At 36.0% G+C, this 20669-nt stretch overlaps 2 protein-coding genes across 3 annotated transcripts; one reads left to right on the forward strand and one right to left on the reverse strand.

Moving 5' to 3' along the window:
• Positions 1–1695: 1695 nt before the first annotated feature.
• HAUS2 (HAUS augmin like complex subunit 2) lies at positions 1696–12733 on the reverse strand. 2 transcript variants are annotated; one of them, XM_039888380.1, is made up of 7 exons: positions 12573–12733; positions 7965–8057; positions 7545–7614; positions 6293–6425; positions 4993–5101; positions 3370–3568; positions 1696–2159 (listed from the first exon to the last, which is right to left on the reverse strand). In XM_039888380.1, exons 1-7 carry the CDS (start codon positions 12663–12665, stop codon positions 2125–2127), a joined length of 732 nt encoding a protein of 243 aa, XP_039744314.1. In that variant the 5' UTR covers positions 12666–12733; the 3' UTR covers positions 1696–2124. The 2 variants fall into 2 exon arrangements, with proteins under 2 accessions (XP_039744314.1, XP_039744316.1); XM_039888382.1 differs by having other exon boundaries at positions 1696–3568.
• Positions 12734–12788: 55 nt separating this feature from the next.
• On the forward strand, positions 12789–20587 carry LRRC57 (leucine rich repeat containing 57). The gene is made up of 6 exons (XM_039888383.1): positions 12789–13002; positions 13094–13199; positions 13306–13444; positions 13973–14241; positions 16274–16459; positions 16947–20587. The coding sequence occupies exons 2-6, from the start codon at positions 13116–13118 to the stop codon at positions 16986–16988; spliced, it is 720 nt and encodes a 239-aa protein (XP_039744317.1). The 5' UTR covers positions 12789–13002; positions 13094–13115; the 3' UTR covers positions 16989–20587.
• The last annotated feature ends 82 nt before the right edge of the window (positions 20588–20669 follow it).

Consider the following 20669-nt stretch of genomic DNA (forward strand, 5'->3'; position numbering starts at 1 on the left):
CCAGAAAGGCCTCTTTAACTAAGTTCCACTATATCCATTTCATTTTTTAATTTTTTATTTTTGGAATTTAGTGCCTGAAGAAATAAAAGGAGTAGCTTAGAAAGGAAATTTATAGTTCTCAAAGTCATCTTTGCAACTTTGGTTATATCTAATAATAGCAATGACTTTCACTTATTATTATGTACTAGGAACTGATTGTTTTTCATATATTAGCTCATTTTATCTTCCCAAGAATCCATGAAGTAGGTACTGTTATCTTCATTTTAGAGGAAATTGAGGCCGATATTAAATAAGTTAGAAAGAATACATAGCTAGCAAGTGGTGGAATCTGGATTCAAAACCAACCAGGTCCAGTTGTTTTTGCTATTACTCTCCATACTGTGGTAGCTAAAGATAAGCCCTGTCTCTAAGTCTCCTAAACTGTGGGTGGGGTGGTGGGTGAGGGTGGAAAGAGAGAGAAATATGATTAAGATGAGCCTAGGGAGAAAAGCCAATCCAGATTGCTGATATCTTGTTTCATTATTCTTACCTATCTCTGGGTATTCTATAACAAGCCTTCCATCTAGGAAAATTTTTCAAATAAATCCTCATTAACCAAGGTAAATTTTTATGTCTTGCAAAAGCTAAGATTCAAAAAAGACCTTACAGAAGTTTTTATTAGCATCTACTGATCTACTGATCTACTGTTGCCATCTTGAGGTAAACTGATTTTTGATAAGGAAGTGTACTCAGAGTTTTAGTGTAGGGTCTCCTTGAAATTTAATCTTGCCTCAACTTTTTAGAAAATGAATGGCTTTCATTTTTACTAGCCTTCCATATCAAGAAAGTGGTTCAGCTTCAAATAAGATATTCGATTCCTGTTTTTATCACTCTAAATTCTGGTATAGCAACATAGAGGTCTATAGTTTCCCTGGAAAAGTTTATAAACTGCTAATGGAACTCTTCTGTTCTTACCATATCCTAATGGAAATCTTTTCCCACAAACATATTTCCAAAAGGAGAGGGGAAAATATAACGGGAATGGGGAAAAGGAAAAAAGGCAAAATTTGAAGAACTCTAGAACGTGAACTGTTTATACTATTTTTTTTTAAGTGAACTCAATTACATGAGTGGATTCCCTGAATTGTGGAATAAATCTTTTATATAAATTCATTTTACAGACATCTCAGGAAATTCCATAATACATTACTTAGTCTTATTAATATCTCAGCTCTATGTTTTGTATGTCAAGAAACCCTTTAGATTTTCCTATTCTTAGACTATTTTCCTGACTTTATTAAAGATTTGAGAGGATAACAGGGGTCAGTCAGGCAGTCACAGATCAGAGGAAGGAGTAAAATATGAAAAGTATTAGAAAAGCTGGGTAGCATCTCAATTCCTCTATAAAAGGCCTCACAAAATGGCATCATTATTATGCTGGCAGTGAATTCACAAATTTCACATACCTCCTAGTCTAAGTAGAAAGACATTCTAGAGCTATTTTGTTGTTTTTAGTACCACATGTCTAAAAGCTGAATAAAAAAAATTGATCACCACTTATTGACTCTATCACATTACTAAATTAGCTTTCCTCAGGTTCAACTTACCCTCAAGCTTTTGTGAGTCAGATAGCTTTTATGCCTGTATTTTAACTGTGTAAGCTAAGTAGAGAATCTTTTCTCACTATCAGACAGAACTCAGGCAAGGGCCATAAAATTTTGGTTAGAAATTACACATTTTTTATTTTGAAAAAGATAGACAAAATACAATAATAAAAACCAATCGACCAGGCTTGTCAATATTTGTGACATGATATATATATGTATATATACCATCCTTACTATATATCATATATAATATATAAATATATAAATGCTTATAGGAAATCACATGAAGAAGAAACATAGTAAGATGTTTGAAACCAAGGCTAAACAGATTTCTGATGAAATACAACTGAAAGTTTTGCTTTAATGTTTAGGCAATGTTAGGCATTAGATATTATGCCCACTCTTCTATATCTCATTTGCAAATCAGCAACTTAAGGTTCAAAACATGATCCCTGGTTATTTTAGTAGGATATTTTTTGGCAATGATCTTGCTTCCTTACGAACAACTATTCATCCACTATGTTGAGGTCTTCTTATGTTAGAAAGTGTGATGAACACAAGGATCACTGGACCCTGGTGATACAAGAATACAATAATATAAAAATACTGATGCACACATTTTGAAGCAAAAGAGAACCCCAAGTCTGAAAATAAGCCTAGGGGAGTTACAGTACTGATAAAAATAAATATGTTCTGAGGCTAAGTAAGTCTTTGTATACCACTTCCTTATGCACAATAATCTCAGAGAGGTAAAATATCTGAGCATTTTATAAGGTAAACCTCTAAAAGTTTTATCACAATGTGCCTTTTTCTTTGCTTTGCTCTACCTTTCTTTTTCGCCTATTCCTAAGGCTGCCAATGAACATTCTCAGGAATTGCTCAGTGTGTCAAAGCCCCAAGACCTACTCCACCCAGGTTTGATGATATGCATGGAAGATTCACAGGACTCTGCATATTCATGGTTATGATTATTGAAGTAAAAACATAAAAACAAAAGAGCAAAGGGAAAAGGAACATGGGGCAAAGCCAGAGGTAAATCAGGCACAGCTTCCAGAGTTCTCTGCCAGTGGAGTCACATAGGATGTACTTAATTCCTCTAGCAACTGAGTTGTGACATATGTGAAATATCTGCCATGAAACAGATACAGTACCCAGAGTTATTTTTGCAGGCTAGTTATGTAGGTATCTTCTGCCTAACATGTATCAAAATCCTAGACTCCCAGAAGAAAAGCAGGTGTTCAACACAAACCACATTGTACAAACAGCTTTGTCACAGAGAACAATTCTTATCAGCATGAGTGGAGGGAACCCTCTCGAAATCTAAGTTCATGGCAAAGGACCCACCTTGCAAACAAGGCTTTCAAAAGATAGAGGTCAGGCCTGCTATGTTACTCTTTTCTACACATTTAATGACAATCTCATAGGAACAGTCAACATACTTTCAGATTCAAAAAGACTCTTCTAATTCAGAAACAAGCATTAAAAAAAGAGACATAATAGAATCTACTGCTTGAGATATGGATAATACACTCATGTTAATAAACTATCATAATTATATTTGATCCTCACAAGTTTTATTGAAAAGTGGAATGAAAATATGTGAAAAACAAAGGAAAATTCATTTTGGTCTTAATTAACGTGGAAACTTAGTACCTCAATATAAAGAGGGTTCTTCCAGTATTGCTAGCAGCAAAACCTATAAATATCCATGTTACCATTGACTAGAAATGGACTTCACATGACTACACATATTTAAGCAAAAATACACAGTTGAATCACTTGCCATTAATAGTATGGACATGAACTTTAGATGTACAAGGCATAGGAGGAGTTATAATACATTTATGAAGATAATTTTCTTCAGCTAATATTTTGGGGATACAAGAGGAAACTTCCTTTTGTTGTTCTCGCCACTTGAGTATATTCTCTGCCAGTTCTTCTGTCTCAGTGACCAAAATATCCATCTTTGCTAAAGCCTTGCTCTGTAACATTTGAAAGAAGGGAAAAATAGGTGAGAAATTATGTCTGTCATTAATACATCATTACTATATTCACAAATGGTTATAATTCCAAAAGTTAACACCTAATTTTTCCAGTCCCTAATATAAAGGTGCTCTCCTACTTCTTAGAGTACACTCTTTTCCTTTGTGAATTCACTTCTCCTTTGTCTTCAATTATCACCTCAATGCAGATGACAATCTATACTGTCAAACCTAATCTCCTTCCTAAAATTTAGTCCTACATTTCAGTCTTTTGGGAATCTATACCTGGATGTACATTTAACATCTCAAACTAGACTTAACTGCAGTTCAACAATGATTGAACTTTTAATATCTGTGCAAGACACATCAAAAAAGACTCATTAACTTCTCTAATCTCTTACTCCTACTTACCCTCAAGTCACTAAAGCTAGAAACTTCATTGCCTTGAATGTGTCCCTTGTCCAAACACATTCTAGAAATTTGACCTTCAAAATCTAAAAATCTACACAATCCTTTGAATTCCTAAGCTTTAAATCTTTTTTTCCTGAATGATTATATTTATTCTCTAAGTTTCTCTGCCTTTGGTTCCTCTGCCTAGTCCTAATTTACAGCTTAATGTGCATAGGAATCTCCTGAGGAACTTGTTAAAATGTAGATACCGATTCTGAAAGTCTAAGGAAATAAAGTCTGTAATTCTGCGTTTCTAACAAGCTTCCAGTTGATGCTTATGCTGCCTACACTTTGAGTGGCAAACCCTGAGCTAATCTCTCTCTCAATACCTTTAAGCATCACCCAAAGTGGAGTACCACTCTTCTCCCAAACTACCCGTACTCTCAAATTTTCATGTCTTTCCTAGCATTGCTGCTTTTGGCCAAACTATTCTTTCTGATGCATGTTCAAATCTCGCTGATTCTTTAAGATTCAGCTCACTACTAACTCCTATATGAAACTTTCCTGAAGTATTCCCTCTGCCTTATCCTACTACCAATCTCCCTAAAGTGGAAGTAATCCCTCCTTTTTCTGTGCTTAATAGATAGCATCTTCTTTATAATTATCTGCTGTACTCATTGTGCAAATATAATACTATAAAGTAGAAAGTATCTTATAGGTCTCTCACCAAACCTTGAGAATTTGAGGGCAGGGACTGGATATACCTGCTTATCTCTAATGATACCTTGCAAAATGAAGATAATACATGTTTATTAAATATTGCAATAAAAGAATGTAAAATAACTTTTAAAGAAAATGATATAAAACAAGAAAAGGCATCTTGATTTAAAAAAATTATTCGCTCATAATACTAGCCATGAAGAAGTTAAACAAGTAGGTCATTACATCTGAGATTCTAGTATAAAAGAAATAGACAGTTAAAAGTAATGTGAAAGGAGTTGATGAGTTACTTAAATGCTATTGTTAATACTCACCATTTTCTTTAGATTTGCATCTAAATGAGGGATGTTTCTAATTGTTTCAATATGGGTTTCTAATTTCTCAATGAAAGTCACTGCCAACTCCAGCAAATGTACCATGTATCTAAAAGAGGCGGGGGAGGGGGGGGAGCCAATTTCTTCTTTTAGTTTAGTTACTTTGTGTTCCCTTTTTCTTCCCGTTAATTAGGACTTTTAATATGAGATAAGAGAGTTACAATGAACCCAATGAACCAATAATAAATAAACTTTCTGCATTCATGGAAATATCAGTGAAAATAAAAAGGTCCTTCTCTTTCATTAAGCAAGAATTAACTTGTCATCCAAACAGAAAAATAGAAACAACACTATCATATCTGAAACTCAACCTAATGTTAGACAAACCTCAGTATTAACAATTTTCTCATGCAACTAAAGGAATTTCGTTACATAAAACCTACGTATAAAACTACTTTGAATCTTTGCATTGCAACATGCTTTAAAATCATTACTCAGTTCTCCTGATATATACAATATATAATATATACATTAATGGTATTTTACTGTACTGAATAGATACTGAATATATCCACAAGAATGGGATTTGTATATTATATTACTCTAAGATAAAAAAAAAATCTGATTCTTAAGAGAAGATACTGATTTGCTCAGGGTCTGCTAGTGAAGCATTGGTGGAGAAAGTTAGCAATCAGATCCCCAGATGCCTGCTTGTTTATTTTATTATGATTTATTATTAATAATAACTTACATCTTCAATTTGGTACTTGCAATACTCCTATGAAGAAGAGAGCAATAGAAAGCATCTGCATTCTATAAATTGGGAAACAGGCAAAAATTTAAATCATTTGCCCAAGGCTTTGAGGTAAAAAAACAGCAGATATGAGATCAGAACTCGTTTTTTTTCTCCTTAAGTTGACATTGTTTTCATCTGTCCCTACTTAAACTCCTCCAACAGAATTTTTATACACAAGCAACATTAATGCAATAAATTTACTTCATAGAAAACAGTCTATACATAATAAAAATTATTTTTACCCAATTTACTCTATGTTATGAATCTAATTTCTTTCATTAAAATTATTATTTATAATGGGCAAAAAGAATGCCTTTCTTTTCACCGTAGCTAGAATTCTTTAAAAGCAAAGGATTTTCTTTCTGGTTTAATGTATCAGCATTAATAATAATGTTAACAGGTATAATCACTAATATGTCATTTAATGAATTATGCTATGAAGACTATGTTTAAATTACTTTCAGAAAACATGTGTAACTGTTAATTTCTACTTTAAAGTCTAACCTGTGGTAAATAGCTTCAATAGGCAGGTTTTCCTGGCACATGGGTTTCAATAGTCTTTGCCTGAGAGACCTCTTTTCTTTTAGCACTGCTTCCAAATGATTATTCATGCTTTGCAGAGTATGACACTTTTGAGCTACAAAAACCAGAAACAGTAATTACAGTTATCAATAGGACAAGTAAGTTTTGAAATCACTAATAAGTTCTTCTTTGCTTTGGTTTGACACTACCGATATCAAAAATTATCCCACCATCTCCCTCCTAAATATTTCCCCTTTGTTATCCTTAATACCAATATCAATTTCACTTACAACTATTGTCTCTTATTTTTCCTTCCGACAATCAAACCCAATAATAAATTCTTTGTGTTTTTCAACTCTACTCCTGGTTCCGTTTTTATAGCCTAGTTCAGTTTTTATTGCCAGAGTCAAATTCTTCACATAAAGTCACTTTTCTCATCTCTGCCTCTAATGTTCTACATAAACATTAAAAACAAATATTTATCTTATAAGCTATTTCTGGTTATTTCAATATTTTCCCCAGAATTCTTTTAATGGCTGCCAATTGCCTCTTTTTTTAAATTTCTATTTTGAAAACATTTCAAACTTACAGAAAAGTTCACTTAAAGAATAGTTCTCTGAACTCCCATATACATTTCGTCTAGACTCATTGTTAAGACTTGACTACATTTTTTCTTTTCTCCTCTTTCTCTCTACATCTTTACAGATATTTTTGCTGATCCTTTTGAGAGTAAGCTGCAGATATCATGACCTTTTACTCTTAAAACTTCAGGATGTATTTCCCAAGAATAGGAATATTCTCTTATATAACTACGGTACAAGTATCAAATTCAGAAAATGTAACATTGGCACAATACTAACAATATTTAATGCAGCCCATATTTAAATATCACCAAGAATCTCAATTATGTCTTTGATAGCAAAAAAAATTTCTAATCAAGTATTTCATCTATAATGCTTCAGCTGTCATGTTCTTTTAGTATCCTTGAATCTGAAAAGTTCCTCAGCCTTTTTTTTTTTGTCTTTCAACCTCTTCTGACATTGAAGAGCTCCTACCTTCATTATTTTTTATATAATTTGCACTAGTCAAGCCAACAGGACTTCTATTTGAGCAGAGAAATAGAAAACTTTGTTAGCTTTGGGGCAATACCTGGAAAAATAATAGTATTGATTATTTAAGGTAATCCAAGAAAAAGTTGAAATTCCAATGATTACCCATTTAGCCAACTACTTACCCAAAGAGGAAGGATGAACAATATCTGCTGTATCTTTTTCTAGTCTTAGAAGTTCAATTTCCAGGTTTTTCTAAATTAGAAACAAAAATATTTAGCTCACTCAGAAAGTAGCCTGATGTAAAGGATTAAAATGGATAGTTTTTAACCTAGGAATATTTAAGGGAGGTGGGAGGATGATTTATGAGCACACAGGCAAAATTTACTGAAGCTTTTCATATTGGTATTCAAGCCCTGTTGCTGCTACTGCTACTAATACTAACTACTACTATTACTATTACAACTATCACTAACTACAAGTAAACATCTATCCAGCTATGTGCTAGACCCTGTTCTCAGTGCAAGAGAATTGCTGTTGGAACCAAATAAGATTTTTTTTCCCCCCTGTACTAGAAGTAGAAAGTAAAAAGTTCAATGATTTACCTGGTTGATTTCAGCTTGAATATCTGTGATGTGCTGTAGCCTGGAGAATTTCACAAAGCAAGAAGCAGGTTTCTTAGATATATTTAACATCTCCTATTGGAAAGTGAAACGAGAAAGCAGCAGTATGTCAAAAGTTTCTATGTGCATTGAAAAGCATGCCCATGAGTCTAAAATATGAGGCGATACTACATCCATCACTGCCCCTGAAAAATGAAGTACAGAGTAGAACAGTAACAATGTGTATTTCTTGTTTTTAAAGCTTCCACTATCACAAATCCTTTGCTCAAATATTTAAAAAATAAGAAAAACAAATAAGACTTAATCACTTTATATTATTTCCTAAAGTACCAGGCACAATAGATTTGTATTACTTATAGCTAGCTTATCAGAGGATTCTAAGGCTGAGGTTGGTGGAGAATCACCTCTACAGAAATGACCAAAACTTATTTGATTTATTAAATGACCTCTATTGGCTATAAGTCATTCACACTATTTCTTTTTCACATTCTCACTCTCTTAAAGGAATGTTTTATCTAGGAATAATTATTCTTCTAAAAAGGTTACCCCTTCCTTTTCATCCTTTCATGTTGTGATATTGCCTCCTTAAATTGCAGGTTATCTCAGAATAAGAATATCATCATGTTCATCCCTTGGCCTTATCCATAATTTTCTGTGTCTTCTGCTTTTCTACAATGTTAGCATAGGAAAGAACTTTAGAGATCAAATAGGCCAGGGGTTAGGAAACTAGAATCCATGAGGTAAATGTAGCCCACTGCCTGTTTTTTTACAGCCCATGAGCTAAGAATGGTTTATATATTTTTCAATTGTTGGGAGGAAAAATCTAGAGAAAAATAATATTTTGTGACACATGAAAATTATATGAAATTCAAATTTTAGAGTCCAGAAATAAAGCTCTCTGCCTTTAACAAGCTCATGAAGGAAGGGAAGAAAAAGAGTATTCTAGATAGAGAGAACTTAACATTATAAATGCTCAATAACTGTTAGTATTAATATTTACGTGAGAAGGGGAAGAGGAACTTGGAAACAGTTTCCTGCAGAATCATGGAAGATATTGATAGCTGTGACAAACAATCATTATGCAGAAATTAGAGCAATTGAAAGTTTACTAGTGAAGAAGTAACATAATCATACGTGATATATATTTTAGAAATTTAAATGGGGGTAGTATGAAAAAGAAAATGAATGGGGCTGGGGAGAAGGGATGGGGAGTGACTTGCTTAATGAGTATGGGGTTACCTCTGGGGATGATTAAAAAAAGTTCTAAAAATAGTTTCACAGCATTGTGACTGTACTTCATGCCACTGACTTCTATACTTTAAGATGGTTAAAATTGAAAATTTTGTTATGTGGATTTTACAATAAAACAGAACACTTTAGTAATTAGCCGATAACATAAAACAAAAAACGAAATGAAACTAGTAGAGGGGTGGACTAGAGGTTGAGACAGGTTGCTGCTACAGTATTTCAGGTGAGAAGATGAGAATGTGGACTAGGTCAGTAGCAGTTGAAAAGGAAAGGAAGGCAGAGATATGAGTTTCTAGGAAGATGAAACTGATAAATCCTGGTAGATATAGGTAGTCAGAGGTAGTTAACGCTGACTCCAAGAATCCTACTTCAGGTGACTGAACAGTTATATCATTCACTGAGGTAGATAACACAAGATATTTTACTGATGGCAAAATTGAGCATTGGGGAAGTGTTAGTCCAACTTCACACTGCCAGTGTGAATCAGGGCTGAAATGAGAACACATCTAATCCACTGCATTTCCATCACAACAGCCTGACTCTTACTTTTCTTTCCACCCTCTTAGGTAGAAGGTAAACGAAAGTAAAACACCTCCCTTTTGTTACTGTAACCTACTCACTCTCTGGTATTGTTCCATCTTTCTATATTTATACACTAATCTTAGTTGTATATTTGCAAACTAGTAACCTGTTGGGTTCAAGAACAAGGTAATGGAGCTTAATCAAGACCTTGTAAGAGAAGCAAGAGGGAAAATAAGAATGTTCAAGAAAGGAAGAGCCGAAAAGGAGAAAAAAAAAAGCAGCCAAATTCCTCTAGTAAACAAAAATTCTAATTATTTGAGGATTGTGACTTAGCCCTACACCTAAATAAACAAAAAATTTTAAAAAGCAAGGATTGGGGGAATACAGAAAAGTCTTTACCATTGACTAATGCTATTATATATATTACATAGTTTACATGCCACTAGGACAAGGGACCCTGAAAAATTAAAGAATCTTGAGAAAACGGGTCTGTTTACAGTATTTTGTTTACTCTTTTGTTAGGCACAAACTGAAATCCAGAACTTTTATGCTTCATATAAAAATCCTAACTGTGTAACACACACACACACACACACACACACACACCTGTATCTGTGTGCACTCTTTCTTATTTCTGCCCTTTCTTCATGCTGAATTCTAGCTGAGAAACATTAAAAGGGAAGCAGTAAAGCAGAGAAGACCAGAGGCTTTAAAATGGTGTAGAGAGTGTAGAGGAGGATAGGATACAGATTGAGAAATTGAGTCATATATACAGTATCATATCTAATACTGTATACTCAATATAATACTATAATACTCAGGTAGTATTCCTGAGTTCTTTTTGTAGGTCCAGATCCTTATCTTACACATTGCCAGTAGAGAGAGCTTTGATCAAGATGCCATGACTCACTCAAGTTTGCCTGAAAAATATCTAGAATGTAAGGCCATTAAAGCAGTCCTCAGGCATATACGCTATATTATCCTGCAGACAATTAACGCTACTTTTCTTTCATTATGTCATTCTCCAATGGATAGATCAAAACAAAACAAAGCTCAAACAAGCTATGTTTTCTAGAAGAGTTGTATCATATCACAATTTTAAGTATTACTCTTAATATTTAATGCATATGGGAGAATGTGCACTTGAGGGATGGACTGTTTAAAAGGATCATATAACACATCATTTTGAAAGAATCAATGCTAAATCCTAATATAAGTAGGTTTTCATATATAACGTTTGCTTAAAGTAAAATCACGCTATAAATCTTCATTGGAACTATCAGTGCAGTAAGATTGTAAAACAATCTTACTATAGAAGCTATAGATTGGCAGATTTTACCTGCAGGCAAAACAGGTAACTGTCTAATTATTGTTACCTGAAGGAAACTAGGAAAATCTTCCCCAAAACCACCACCACTTGAACAAACAGCTCACCCATCAATGCGTAAAATTCTCTCACCAGAGACTTACTCCTTTAGGTGTTTATATCTTCTACCAATAGCTCTAGAGGGATACATCCCAAATGTCTTATGAGTTTATTAAATTAAATTGTTAAAGAACTGGTAACAACTGAGAATAATAGGCAACTTGGTAGGAAGAAAACGTCAGAGAGACTGAGGAAAGGAAGAACTGGTGAGTGCTGTGGTTATGTTTTGCTTATTTTCCAATGCATTCATTAATACTACTTGTTTCCCCCACAATCCATAAGGTCTTGTTACTAGGTCTTCAAGTAATCCAGAAGAGTTCTTCAACAGAAGTTTAAAATCTTTCAAGATAGTGTCACACTATCATCTATCACAGTTCATTTTAGAGATGATATGTCAGAAAAGAGAGCTCTGGTGTCTAATACTACTTCATTAGTTGAGTGACCTCGAGCAAATTTCTTGGTCTCCTTAGGCTTTATTTTCTTGTATGTAGGGTTTTTGTGCTTTTTTTTTTTTTTTAAAAAAAAGTTCAATTAAAAAAAAAATACTGTGAGGTAGTTGAATTCTCTAATGACTCTTCTAAGTATAAAAAGTTGTGTATTTTCCATAAATCTTCCATCACGTTTATACTAATAATCTCTGCAGATGATTTTACATTTTCTTTGTTTCCTTTTTTAGTGAAATCCCTCAACGTCCTCATTATTTAAAAAAATTTTCCCTTATTTCTCTCAATCCCACTTTCGAGATTCCTTTGTCACTTCTGCCACGTGTATTCTATTATTCCCTCACATCTTCCATTTCTCTATTGGCACCTTCCCTTTGGCCTATGAACATGTTCCTCCTGCCCAATCCTAAACTAGTCTCCTCTCTTCTCACTACTAATTTTTCAGATTTTCATGTAAGCCTTCTTTTTTATTTTACTCGACTTTTTTGCTTTTAAGGACGTACGCTTCCCCTGGCACTCTCCTGTACCCAGCACCTCCCAAATGTGCTTCAATACCTCACACACAAACAAACATTGTTTGGGAACGTATGTTTTAACTACCTAACAGTTATTTCCCAACCCCGTCACCCATTACAATACAGAGGCGGTATTACTGTATGAAAAAAAGCGAGGGAAACAGTGGTTTTTATTATCTCCCACGAGCTGACCTCGGATAACTGGCCTGCAGACAGACACTTGAAACACCGTTTACTCGAAACGCCATCTATTCAGAGCCCCGCTTTCGCAGAACCCACTGCAGAACGGTATCTGCTGTTGCCTGGAAGGGGCTCCATCTACCTCGCCCCTAGCCAGCACCCTCACGCCACTCCCACAGCCAGCACCACCACTTCAGAGCCATCTTCTGTCACCACCGTGGGCACCCCCTTAATGACGCCATCGCTGCCCACATACCTGAGTGACCATCCCTGAAGTTATGAAATGACCCAGCAGTAGCCTGGCAGCGTTTGGCGCCGACGCCGGGTCCCACGGGTTCGCCGAAGCCATACCTGGGACCAACCTCCCCGGGGGGCTCGAGAATGAGTAAAACGAAAAGCTAGCACGCCGCGCAGATCGATGACGTCAGAGGGCGTTTCCACCGGGGAGGAAGCAGAGGGAGCACCTCCCGGGCTAGCGCGGGTCCCGGGTCTCTCCCAACCCAGCCAGCTGTGAGCTGACGAGTAGGAGGCGAATCCGAATCTCCCTGATCCTAGCGGCGATCCCCGAGGCTCCTAGCGTCGTCTAGCCTCAGAAGTGCCGGGGCCTTGGTGGTCAGGCTGTCTGTTCTTCCCTTTCTTCTTTGCCACTCTTGGGCTGGCCCCCAAGATCCAGAGATCTGCAGGAGGTGACAGCTAGATTATGAGACCCAGGCGGGAGGCCGATGGGTTGGCTGGGTTCCTGGATCCAGAGCTAACAGCTGCACTTCCTTTCCGCAGGGACCCGAGCCGTGGCGCTAAGATGGGAAACAGTGCCCTTCGCGCTCATGTAGAAACCGCTCAGAAAACTGGTGTTTTTCAGCTTAAGGACCGTGGGCTGACCGAGGTGAGACTGGGAGGGTCCCGACCAGGGAATTTAAAGGGAGAGGGACAGCGGGGGAGGTGAAGTTAATCGGTAAGGAATTCTCCGCGCTGTGAACCCCTTTCTCCAGTTCCCTTCAGAGTTGCAGAAGCTGACGAGCAATCTCAGGACCATCGACTTGTCCAACAACAAGATCGAGAGCCTACCGCCTATGATTATAGGGAAGTTCACTCTGCTGAAGAGCCTCTCCTTGAACAACAACAAACTGAGTATGGGTTTTGCGCCTGGGAAGCTTTTACTATTGATCAGCTGTTAAGAAGGGTGGTGTTCTCTTACAAGCTGATCTTTGTTGTTGTTATGAAACCGTTCAGAGAGCTCAAGACGCAGGAAAATGTCAGAGTCCTTGAAGCTTTCTCTTGTTAATTACATCTACAAGCCTCCTCTAGTGGTATAATGATTGGTACTGGGATAATTTGGACTTGAAACGGAAGACTATCTTTGGGATGTAAACACACCTAATTTTGCTAATTGAGAAGGGAGAACGGGATAGGAAATCCAACAAAATTGCTGTCAGATTGTGTAGAGGCCACTTTACAAAAGTAATCCATGATACACATAAATGCTTTCCTGTATTTTGATGGCACCCTTACCTTCTGAAGACTGTTGGTAAAAATGCAATACTTAAAAATGGCACATGTGGGAATTCTCTGTATATTAACAAGAGGCACAGCAGGCTGCCATAGCTTTTGTAAACTTGCCATGCAGATTCAGGTTTTTACATTTTTTTTCTTTGCCAGCTGTTCTTCCTGATGAGTTATGCAATCTGAAAAAACTAGAGACGCTAAGCCTAAACAACAATCACTTGAGAGAGCTGCCATCTACCTTTGGGCAACTGTCTGCCCTCAAGACCCTGAGCCTCTCTGGGAACCAGCTGCGAGCACTACCACCCCAACTTTGTAGCCTGCGGCACCTGGATGTGGTGGATCTCTCCAAGAACCAGATTCGGAGCATACCTGACATAGTGGGGGAGCTGCAGGTCATCGAACTCAACCTCAACCAGAACCAGGTCTAGAGCTTAAAGGTTTTTTTTTCTATGGTATATATATGGGTTTACAGTCTCCTGAATAACCAGTTATGGAGCTGGGCATGAGAAGCTAGTGAGAGGTATATTCTACAGGTTGGACTAATTTCCAAGCCCAAAGTGCCATGGAGTTACTTAAGACATTGGATATTTGTTGTGCAGTTTTTGTTTTTGTTTTTTTGAGGGTGGGATGGACAATGGGTAAGATAATTTCAAAAATTAAAGTACTGTCTCACAAACTTCAAAGAGTTCTTCAGATCCTCTTCAAACATGCCTCTAGTCATCTAGCAAGGAGCTATGTCAGGAAGAGTGGGAAAGAGGTTTTAAACTCATAGGTTCTCAGAGTTGGACATCAAAGCTATTTCAGTTGTCCTATTTTTGACATCTTTGTCAAGTGTGTGTCCAACTTTTGCTGAAAAACTCTAATAGGCTTTCTGGAGATAGCCCATTTCATTGTTGGGCAGCCTTGATTTTAATATTTGAAATGTTTCCATTACTTTGGAAGCTCTTTGGTTAATATGTGTCTGACTGGAGAAACAATCTTTGGTTGACATAAGGCAGATGATAAAAAGTTCAATATAGTGAGACTGCTAGGTGGCCTTTAGTTTTTCTAGTGTCTATGCTTCTAGGTCTATAGTCTGATACAATAACTATTAGCCACATGTAGCTATTAAAATTCATTTAATTAAAAAAATTCAGGTCCAGTTGCCACTAGCCATATTTTAAGTGCTCAAAAGCCCTATGCAGCTAGTGGCTACCATATTGAATATAACATTCCAATCACTGCATAATGTTTCACTGGGACAAAACTATTTTAGCTTGTAGTGACCTTACATTATGATGAAATTGTCTTTGTTCAAGGAGATTGGCCTCATCTTTTCCCTAAGTGGATATTCTTGTATGTTTTTGAGTTTTGGAAAAAAAATTGTGAATATTTGGAAAAAACTTGGAAACAATTAGTAAGCAACAGGTATTAGTTGAGCAGTTACTCCACATTCACCTATGCTAATGCCTTTATCAGTGGTTCTCAGATTTTAGTGTGCATCAAAATAACCAGGAGAGCTTGTTAAAAAGAGCTCATTGGACCCCCACCCTTAGTGTTTCTGTTTCAGCAGATCTGGGGTGGGATCTGAGAATTTCTAACAAGTTCCCAGGTGATGGTCTGAGATGATACTAGGTGGAATAAATATAATTTGGTGACTTAGAGCATTTAATGGGCAAAAGAGGTGAATGAATTAAAGATAACTGCTTGGTATTGAGCTTGAGGGCCTGCAAGAGTGGTGCTATGGAGAACAGACACACTGAGTTGATTATGATGGTACATCATCAAACTGGAAATGTTGCACTAAAAACTGGAGACAAAAGAGTGGAGTAGAGGTGAGAGGTTTGAATGCAGATACAGATTTTGAGGTCTTAACAGAAATGATAGCTTTAAGAATTAATGAACTTTTTAGTAGAACATTTATTAAGATCAAATATCAAGTGTTAGGGACTACTGCTTGAAAATGTCCCTAGGAATAAGGGAAGCAAAAAATCAGGAAAAACTCAAAAGATAGGAAGAAAATCCCAACACTTAGATACAACAGGGAGTTTCAAGGAAGGGGTTAGATGGTACAATCAAATATTTATGTACACATAAAAGACTGGCAGTAAATGTACCAAACTTTGTGGTGGTGGACTACAGGTAATTTTTTTTTCTTTAAACTTGTGTGATTCTCAAATTTTCTATAACGAGCAGTGCTTTTATTATCAGAAAATTTAATTTCCAAAAAGCCACTGGTGACCTTCAGAAAGCCAGGTTTTTTTTGTTTTTTTGTTTTTTTTTCAAAAAAAGTGGAGGAGTAACAGAAGTTAGATGACACAGGCTTCTGGAATGAGTAGGTAGTGAGAAAATGGAGGCGGTAAAAGAACTAGGACAAATAGTGAAGTAAAGCTTTTTTGTTTTAATTTAGTAAAAAATAACCATTACAGTGCTTATTATGCTTTTTTCCTATCATTCTTTTTTGTTGTTCAATAGATCTCTCAGGTCTCAGTAAAGATATCTTGCTGTCCTCGCCTTAAAGTTCTTCGTCTGGAAGAGAACTGCCTTGAGCTCAGCATGCTTCCACAGAGCATCCTTAGTGATTCCCAGATCTGTCTGCTTGCTGTGGAAGGCAACCTATTTGAAATAAAGAAACTTCGAGAACTAGAAGGCTATGATAAGGTATGTATGAGTGTACTTCTGCATTTCTAGTCTCTGCTCCAGAGAACAGAACAGCGAAGTAACCCACATGCATGTTTATAGCTATAGGCTGTATGTATAATCCTGTTTATCAATAGGATTTGTTCCCCATTTTGGAGGTGGGTTCTAAAAATCAGCCAATTCTTATACCAAGATGTTCAAGATGTATTGGTACAAATTTTTGTACTATACCAAGATGACTTTTTCTCTTGGTAGTATATTGTAAAGCATCTTTGTCTTTTAATAGATTTCCTATTAAAATATAAATAAATTAAAAAGACCCCAAAACTATGTGTTTTAAATTTGCATTTAGAATAGGTAGATTATGTAGGAAATGAAGGACCACATCCAATGAAAACCTAAATGAAAAAAAAAAATCATATAAAAACCCAAGTCCCAAACAGGCTTGTACTTGCTCATGCCAAGATACCACACACACACACATATATATTTCTTTCATGATTTTTAGTACATGGAGAGGTTCACGGCCACCAAGAAGAAGTTTGCATGATGTTCTCCAGGAGCATGGGAATCCTTATGGGACATGGATTTGGAACCTGTTGCAAAATGGTGGAATCAGAGGCTCCTGTTGTTGTCAAGGATATCTGCAGTAAGGAGCCAATACTCTAGAAGATTGTATTTCATTTGAATCTTCTTCCTTTCCAGGCCTTATCTCAAATAAGCTAAAAGGAATTAAGAGACAGGAAGAGTTCTCCATTCTGAGTCATGTGGATAGGGCAATGGGACAATGTTGATCTTCAAAATCACCATTAGTTTGGCTTTAAGAAACCAGTAGCTAGTTACTATTTATACAGTGAGGGGATGCTGCCTGGTAATAGAATAGCTCAATACCACAACTTGAAATTTCATGTTTAGTTTCAATGTGTGAGCTTTCATAAAGTCAGCTGCCATTCCACCTCTGTGTTAACATTTCACATTTTTATGAAATTCAAATAATTTGTGAGAGGCTGCTAATGGTTAATAAGGATTTGTGATTTTATTTCAGTCTATTAGTTCAACTGCAGTATTTATACTTGGAATTTAGGATGTATATAAATATGTGACTGTCCTGATTAAAAGTGTACTTTGTCAGAGAAGCACCAGAGAAGCAACACTAAGAGATGTTCCCCAAGGCTGCAGTAGCAAATTCTTTACTATTGCAGGTGCCTTATTAGTAGAGCGCTCTGAAGAGCTAAAACCATATATGCAACACTTGTAAGACACAAGAGGTGTTTTAATAATCAAGATTTTCCTGAAGCCTTGATAGAAATAATGTCTTATTTCTAGTATTCCTTTTCCCTTTTTGTATTTATAACTCTACTTATCAAATTACCTATCAAAAAACTACTAAAATATTTTAAAACCTATGTTTACAAAGTTTATTCTCTGAATGAGAGAATGCACTAAATAAAGAATTTTTAATAAACTTTGGCTGGAAGAAAGGTTAATCCTTTAAAAGAAGAGAAAGAGAACTTTAACCTGTAAATGGCCCTTTATTTGAAAGTAAACTGATTTTGAAGAAATGTTTCGTGTTCGGATTGCATGAGTATTGCAATGCCTTCGTGAGAATGATAAACATTTTGTGGTCCTGGAACTAAGCTTATTAGGAGAAACTGAAAGGTACAAAGGTAGATAGGTTCAGACTGTTAACTGACAAGAGCATTTAGAAAGCTACTACTCTGTCATTTTCTGAAGTTTTGTCTTAGCTAAGGAGCTATTATGTACCATGTATTGACAGTTCTCTTTTTACAAACCTAGTTTAACCTTTAAGTCCAGAGATCTTAAGAGCCTAGTATTTAATCTATATGAGGAAGTCTCTGTGACCTTAAATCTGGTCTAGGTATTCTTTTCCCCATGTTTCCTGTTTCTCAGTTTGGGGGTAGAGGGGAACAAGAGTACCAGTTTATCATTATTGTTTTTTTAAAAGAAACTAATCTTTAATTAAGCTTACTGATCTACTGACTGAACAATCAACATTTCTCTAAATATTTTATCAGTAGTTATTAACTACTAAATAAGAATTTATAAATTAAACTTGAATGTCCATGGCCATCTATTAGAATTTAAAAAATCTCCACCCCTATGACAATCAGTGACTATCTTTCACAACTTGGACCCAGCCTTATTTCCTGATACTCTTTCTTCATTTGCCTGCCTAGTCAGTCATACAAGATTATTCTGCTCCTTAAACCCAAAGTACAATGTCTCCTTTAACTGCTTTACATTGTTTGCTCAGTCAGAAATGCTCACTCTTACTAACATAACACATTCCTTCCCTATGTCTAAGCCCCTAAATCTAAGCCGAATTAACTGCTCCTCCATCTGTTACAAGGACACTTCTCATATTCTATATTAATCTGTTTCTTGCTAGACTGAGAGTAACTGAAGGGCAGGAACTATCTAAAGTAATATGCCCAAAGTTATAATACACAAGTATTTAGACTTAAATATAAGCTAACGAAGTAAGTTGACTTGTAGTCTGGAGAACCACTTTCTAGTGGCCACCAGCCCTAAGTCACCTATGTTCTTTCAGAGCTTGGTTGGAAGTCAATGTGGAATACTAAGATCACAGGCCGTGAAGTCAGAAAGATCCTGGTTTGAATCCAAAGTCTGTCAATTATTAGCTTATGAATTTGAGCAATTTATTCTCAACTGTAATATGGGCAATACCTTCTACTTCTCAGGTATATTATGAGAATATGGTGAAAAGATAGATAAAAAGCATTTGGCACAGTGCCCATGACAGAGTAAGCACTCAATAAATGATGCCATTGTTTTATCTGTTAAGGTCTGAACAGATAAAATAGCAAGTTGTACAGAAACAGAAGGCTTAAAGTGGACACCAAGTTAAAAAGAGTAAGGACTTGGATATCAATTTGCGAAATATAAATCTGACTAGAAATGTAATTGAGATAACTTAAAATTTTAGTAAGGGTCAACTAAAAAAACTAATTCTAAGTACAAGTGAGTACAGGATGTCTGGGAAGTAGACATTTAAGTTTAAGGGGCTATTCATAATCCACACATGGCATGAAAAGATGTAGAGTTGAAGTAGTAATAAAGAGTGAATTAAAACTGAAGGAAGAAAACAATAGGCACAACTATAGGGGATAAAGATCATTGTTATTATTAAGACTGGAAACTTGAAGAGGGAACTTACTGTTAAAAGAAATCAAGTTTGGGGGCGAGGGGATACTGTTTAACTCCTTAGTTATAGGTTAGTATTATGCTCAATGTCATACAACTATTAAATGACTGAACCAAAATTTGAACTCTGGTGCAAAGCAGTGCTAACCACTTTACAACCTTTCAGAAGTAATGGAAACAAGTTTCCAAACAATGTTAACAGGAGAAATCAGAAAAGTCAACAGCTTCTACTTCTAATGCATTATGGGCCTAATTGCTATGGCCTCATCCCTCTTCTTTCTTAGTAGCACAATCTTTGAAAAACTTTGAAACCTGAGATCCATGGATGGGCTTTCAAGACCCATTTATGTGATTCAAGTTTGTGTATCTGTTTCTCTGGGGAGATAGGCTGTGCTTTCTTTCATTGAATTCACAAAGGGATCCTTGCTCCCAAAAGTGTTCCACTCTAGAGAGAATGCAGCTATCATTTATTAAGCTCTTAAAATTGCTGGGCACTGCTCTAAGTGCTTTCTATGCATTACCTAATCCCCATTTACAGACAAGGAAACGGGCACAGAAATGCGCTTACAGTCACTCAGTCAGGAAATGGCAGAACTAGAGTGTAAATCCAGATAATATGGTGTCTAAGGTAATACTTCTAACCAACCATAATTATTTTCAAAACTATTTCCTCTAGTCATAACGGTGTTAAAAAATTTTTTTTAATGCTTTTAGGAAGGGCATTTAAATCTTCTTACTTTATACATATACCATCACCTGCCAAAATGATTCCTTTTGGCATGGAGCATTTCTATTACAGAGGGCCTAATTAAATCTCACTTTTTTCCTCTTCAGCCTTTGAAAATTCTCATGTCAACTGTATCTTCTCAAGTGGGTTGTAGTTCTCTCTCATAAATATTATCTTTTCAGTTGCTAATATATGTAAGCTCAAATGAATAAAAAACTAGCAGTGATTAAAATGAACCTCATGACAAATCATCAAAAGTCATTTCAGTATTTCCAATAAAAATGGGAATGATGCTAAAGGCAGCTTTCTGCTGGAGTG

The sequence above is a fragment of the Pteropus medius genome, unplaced genomic scaffold (genome assembly GCF_902729225.1).
Source record: "Pteropus medius unplaced genomic scaffold, Ma_sr-lr_union100, whole genome shotgun sequence".
In the NCBI taxonomy this organism is placed as follows: domain Eukaryota; kingdom Metazoa; phylum Chordata; class Mammalia; order Chiroptera; family Pteropodidae; genus Pteropus; species Pteropus medius.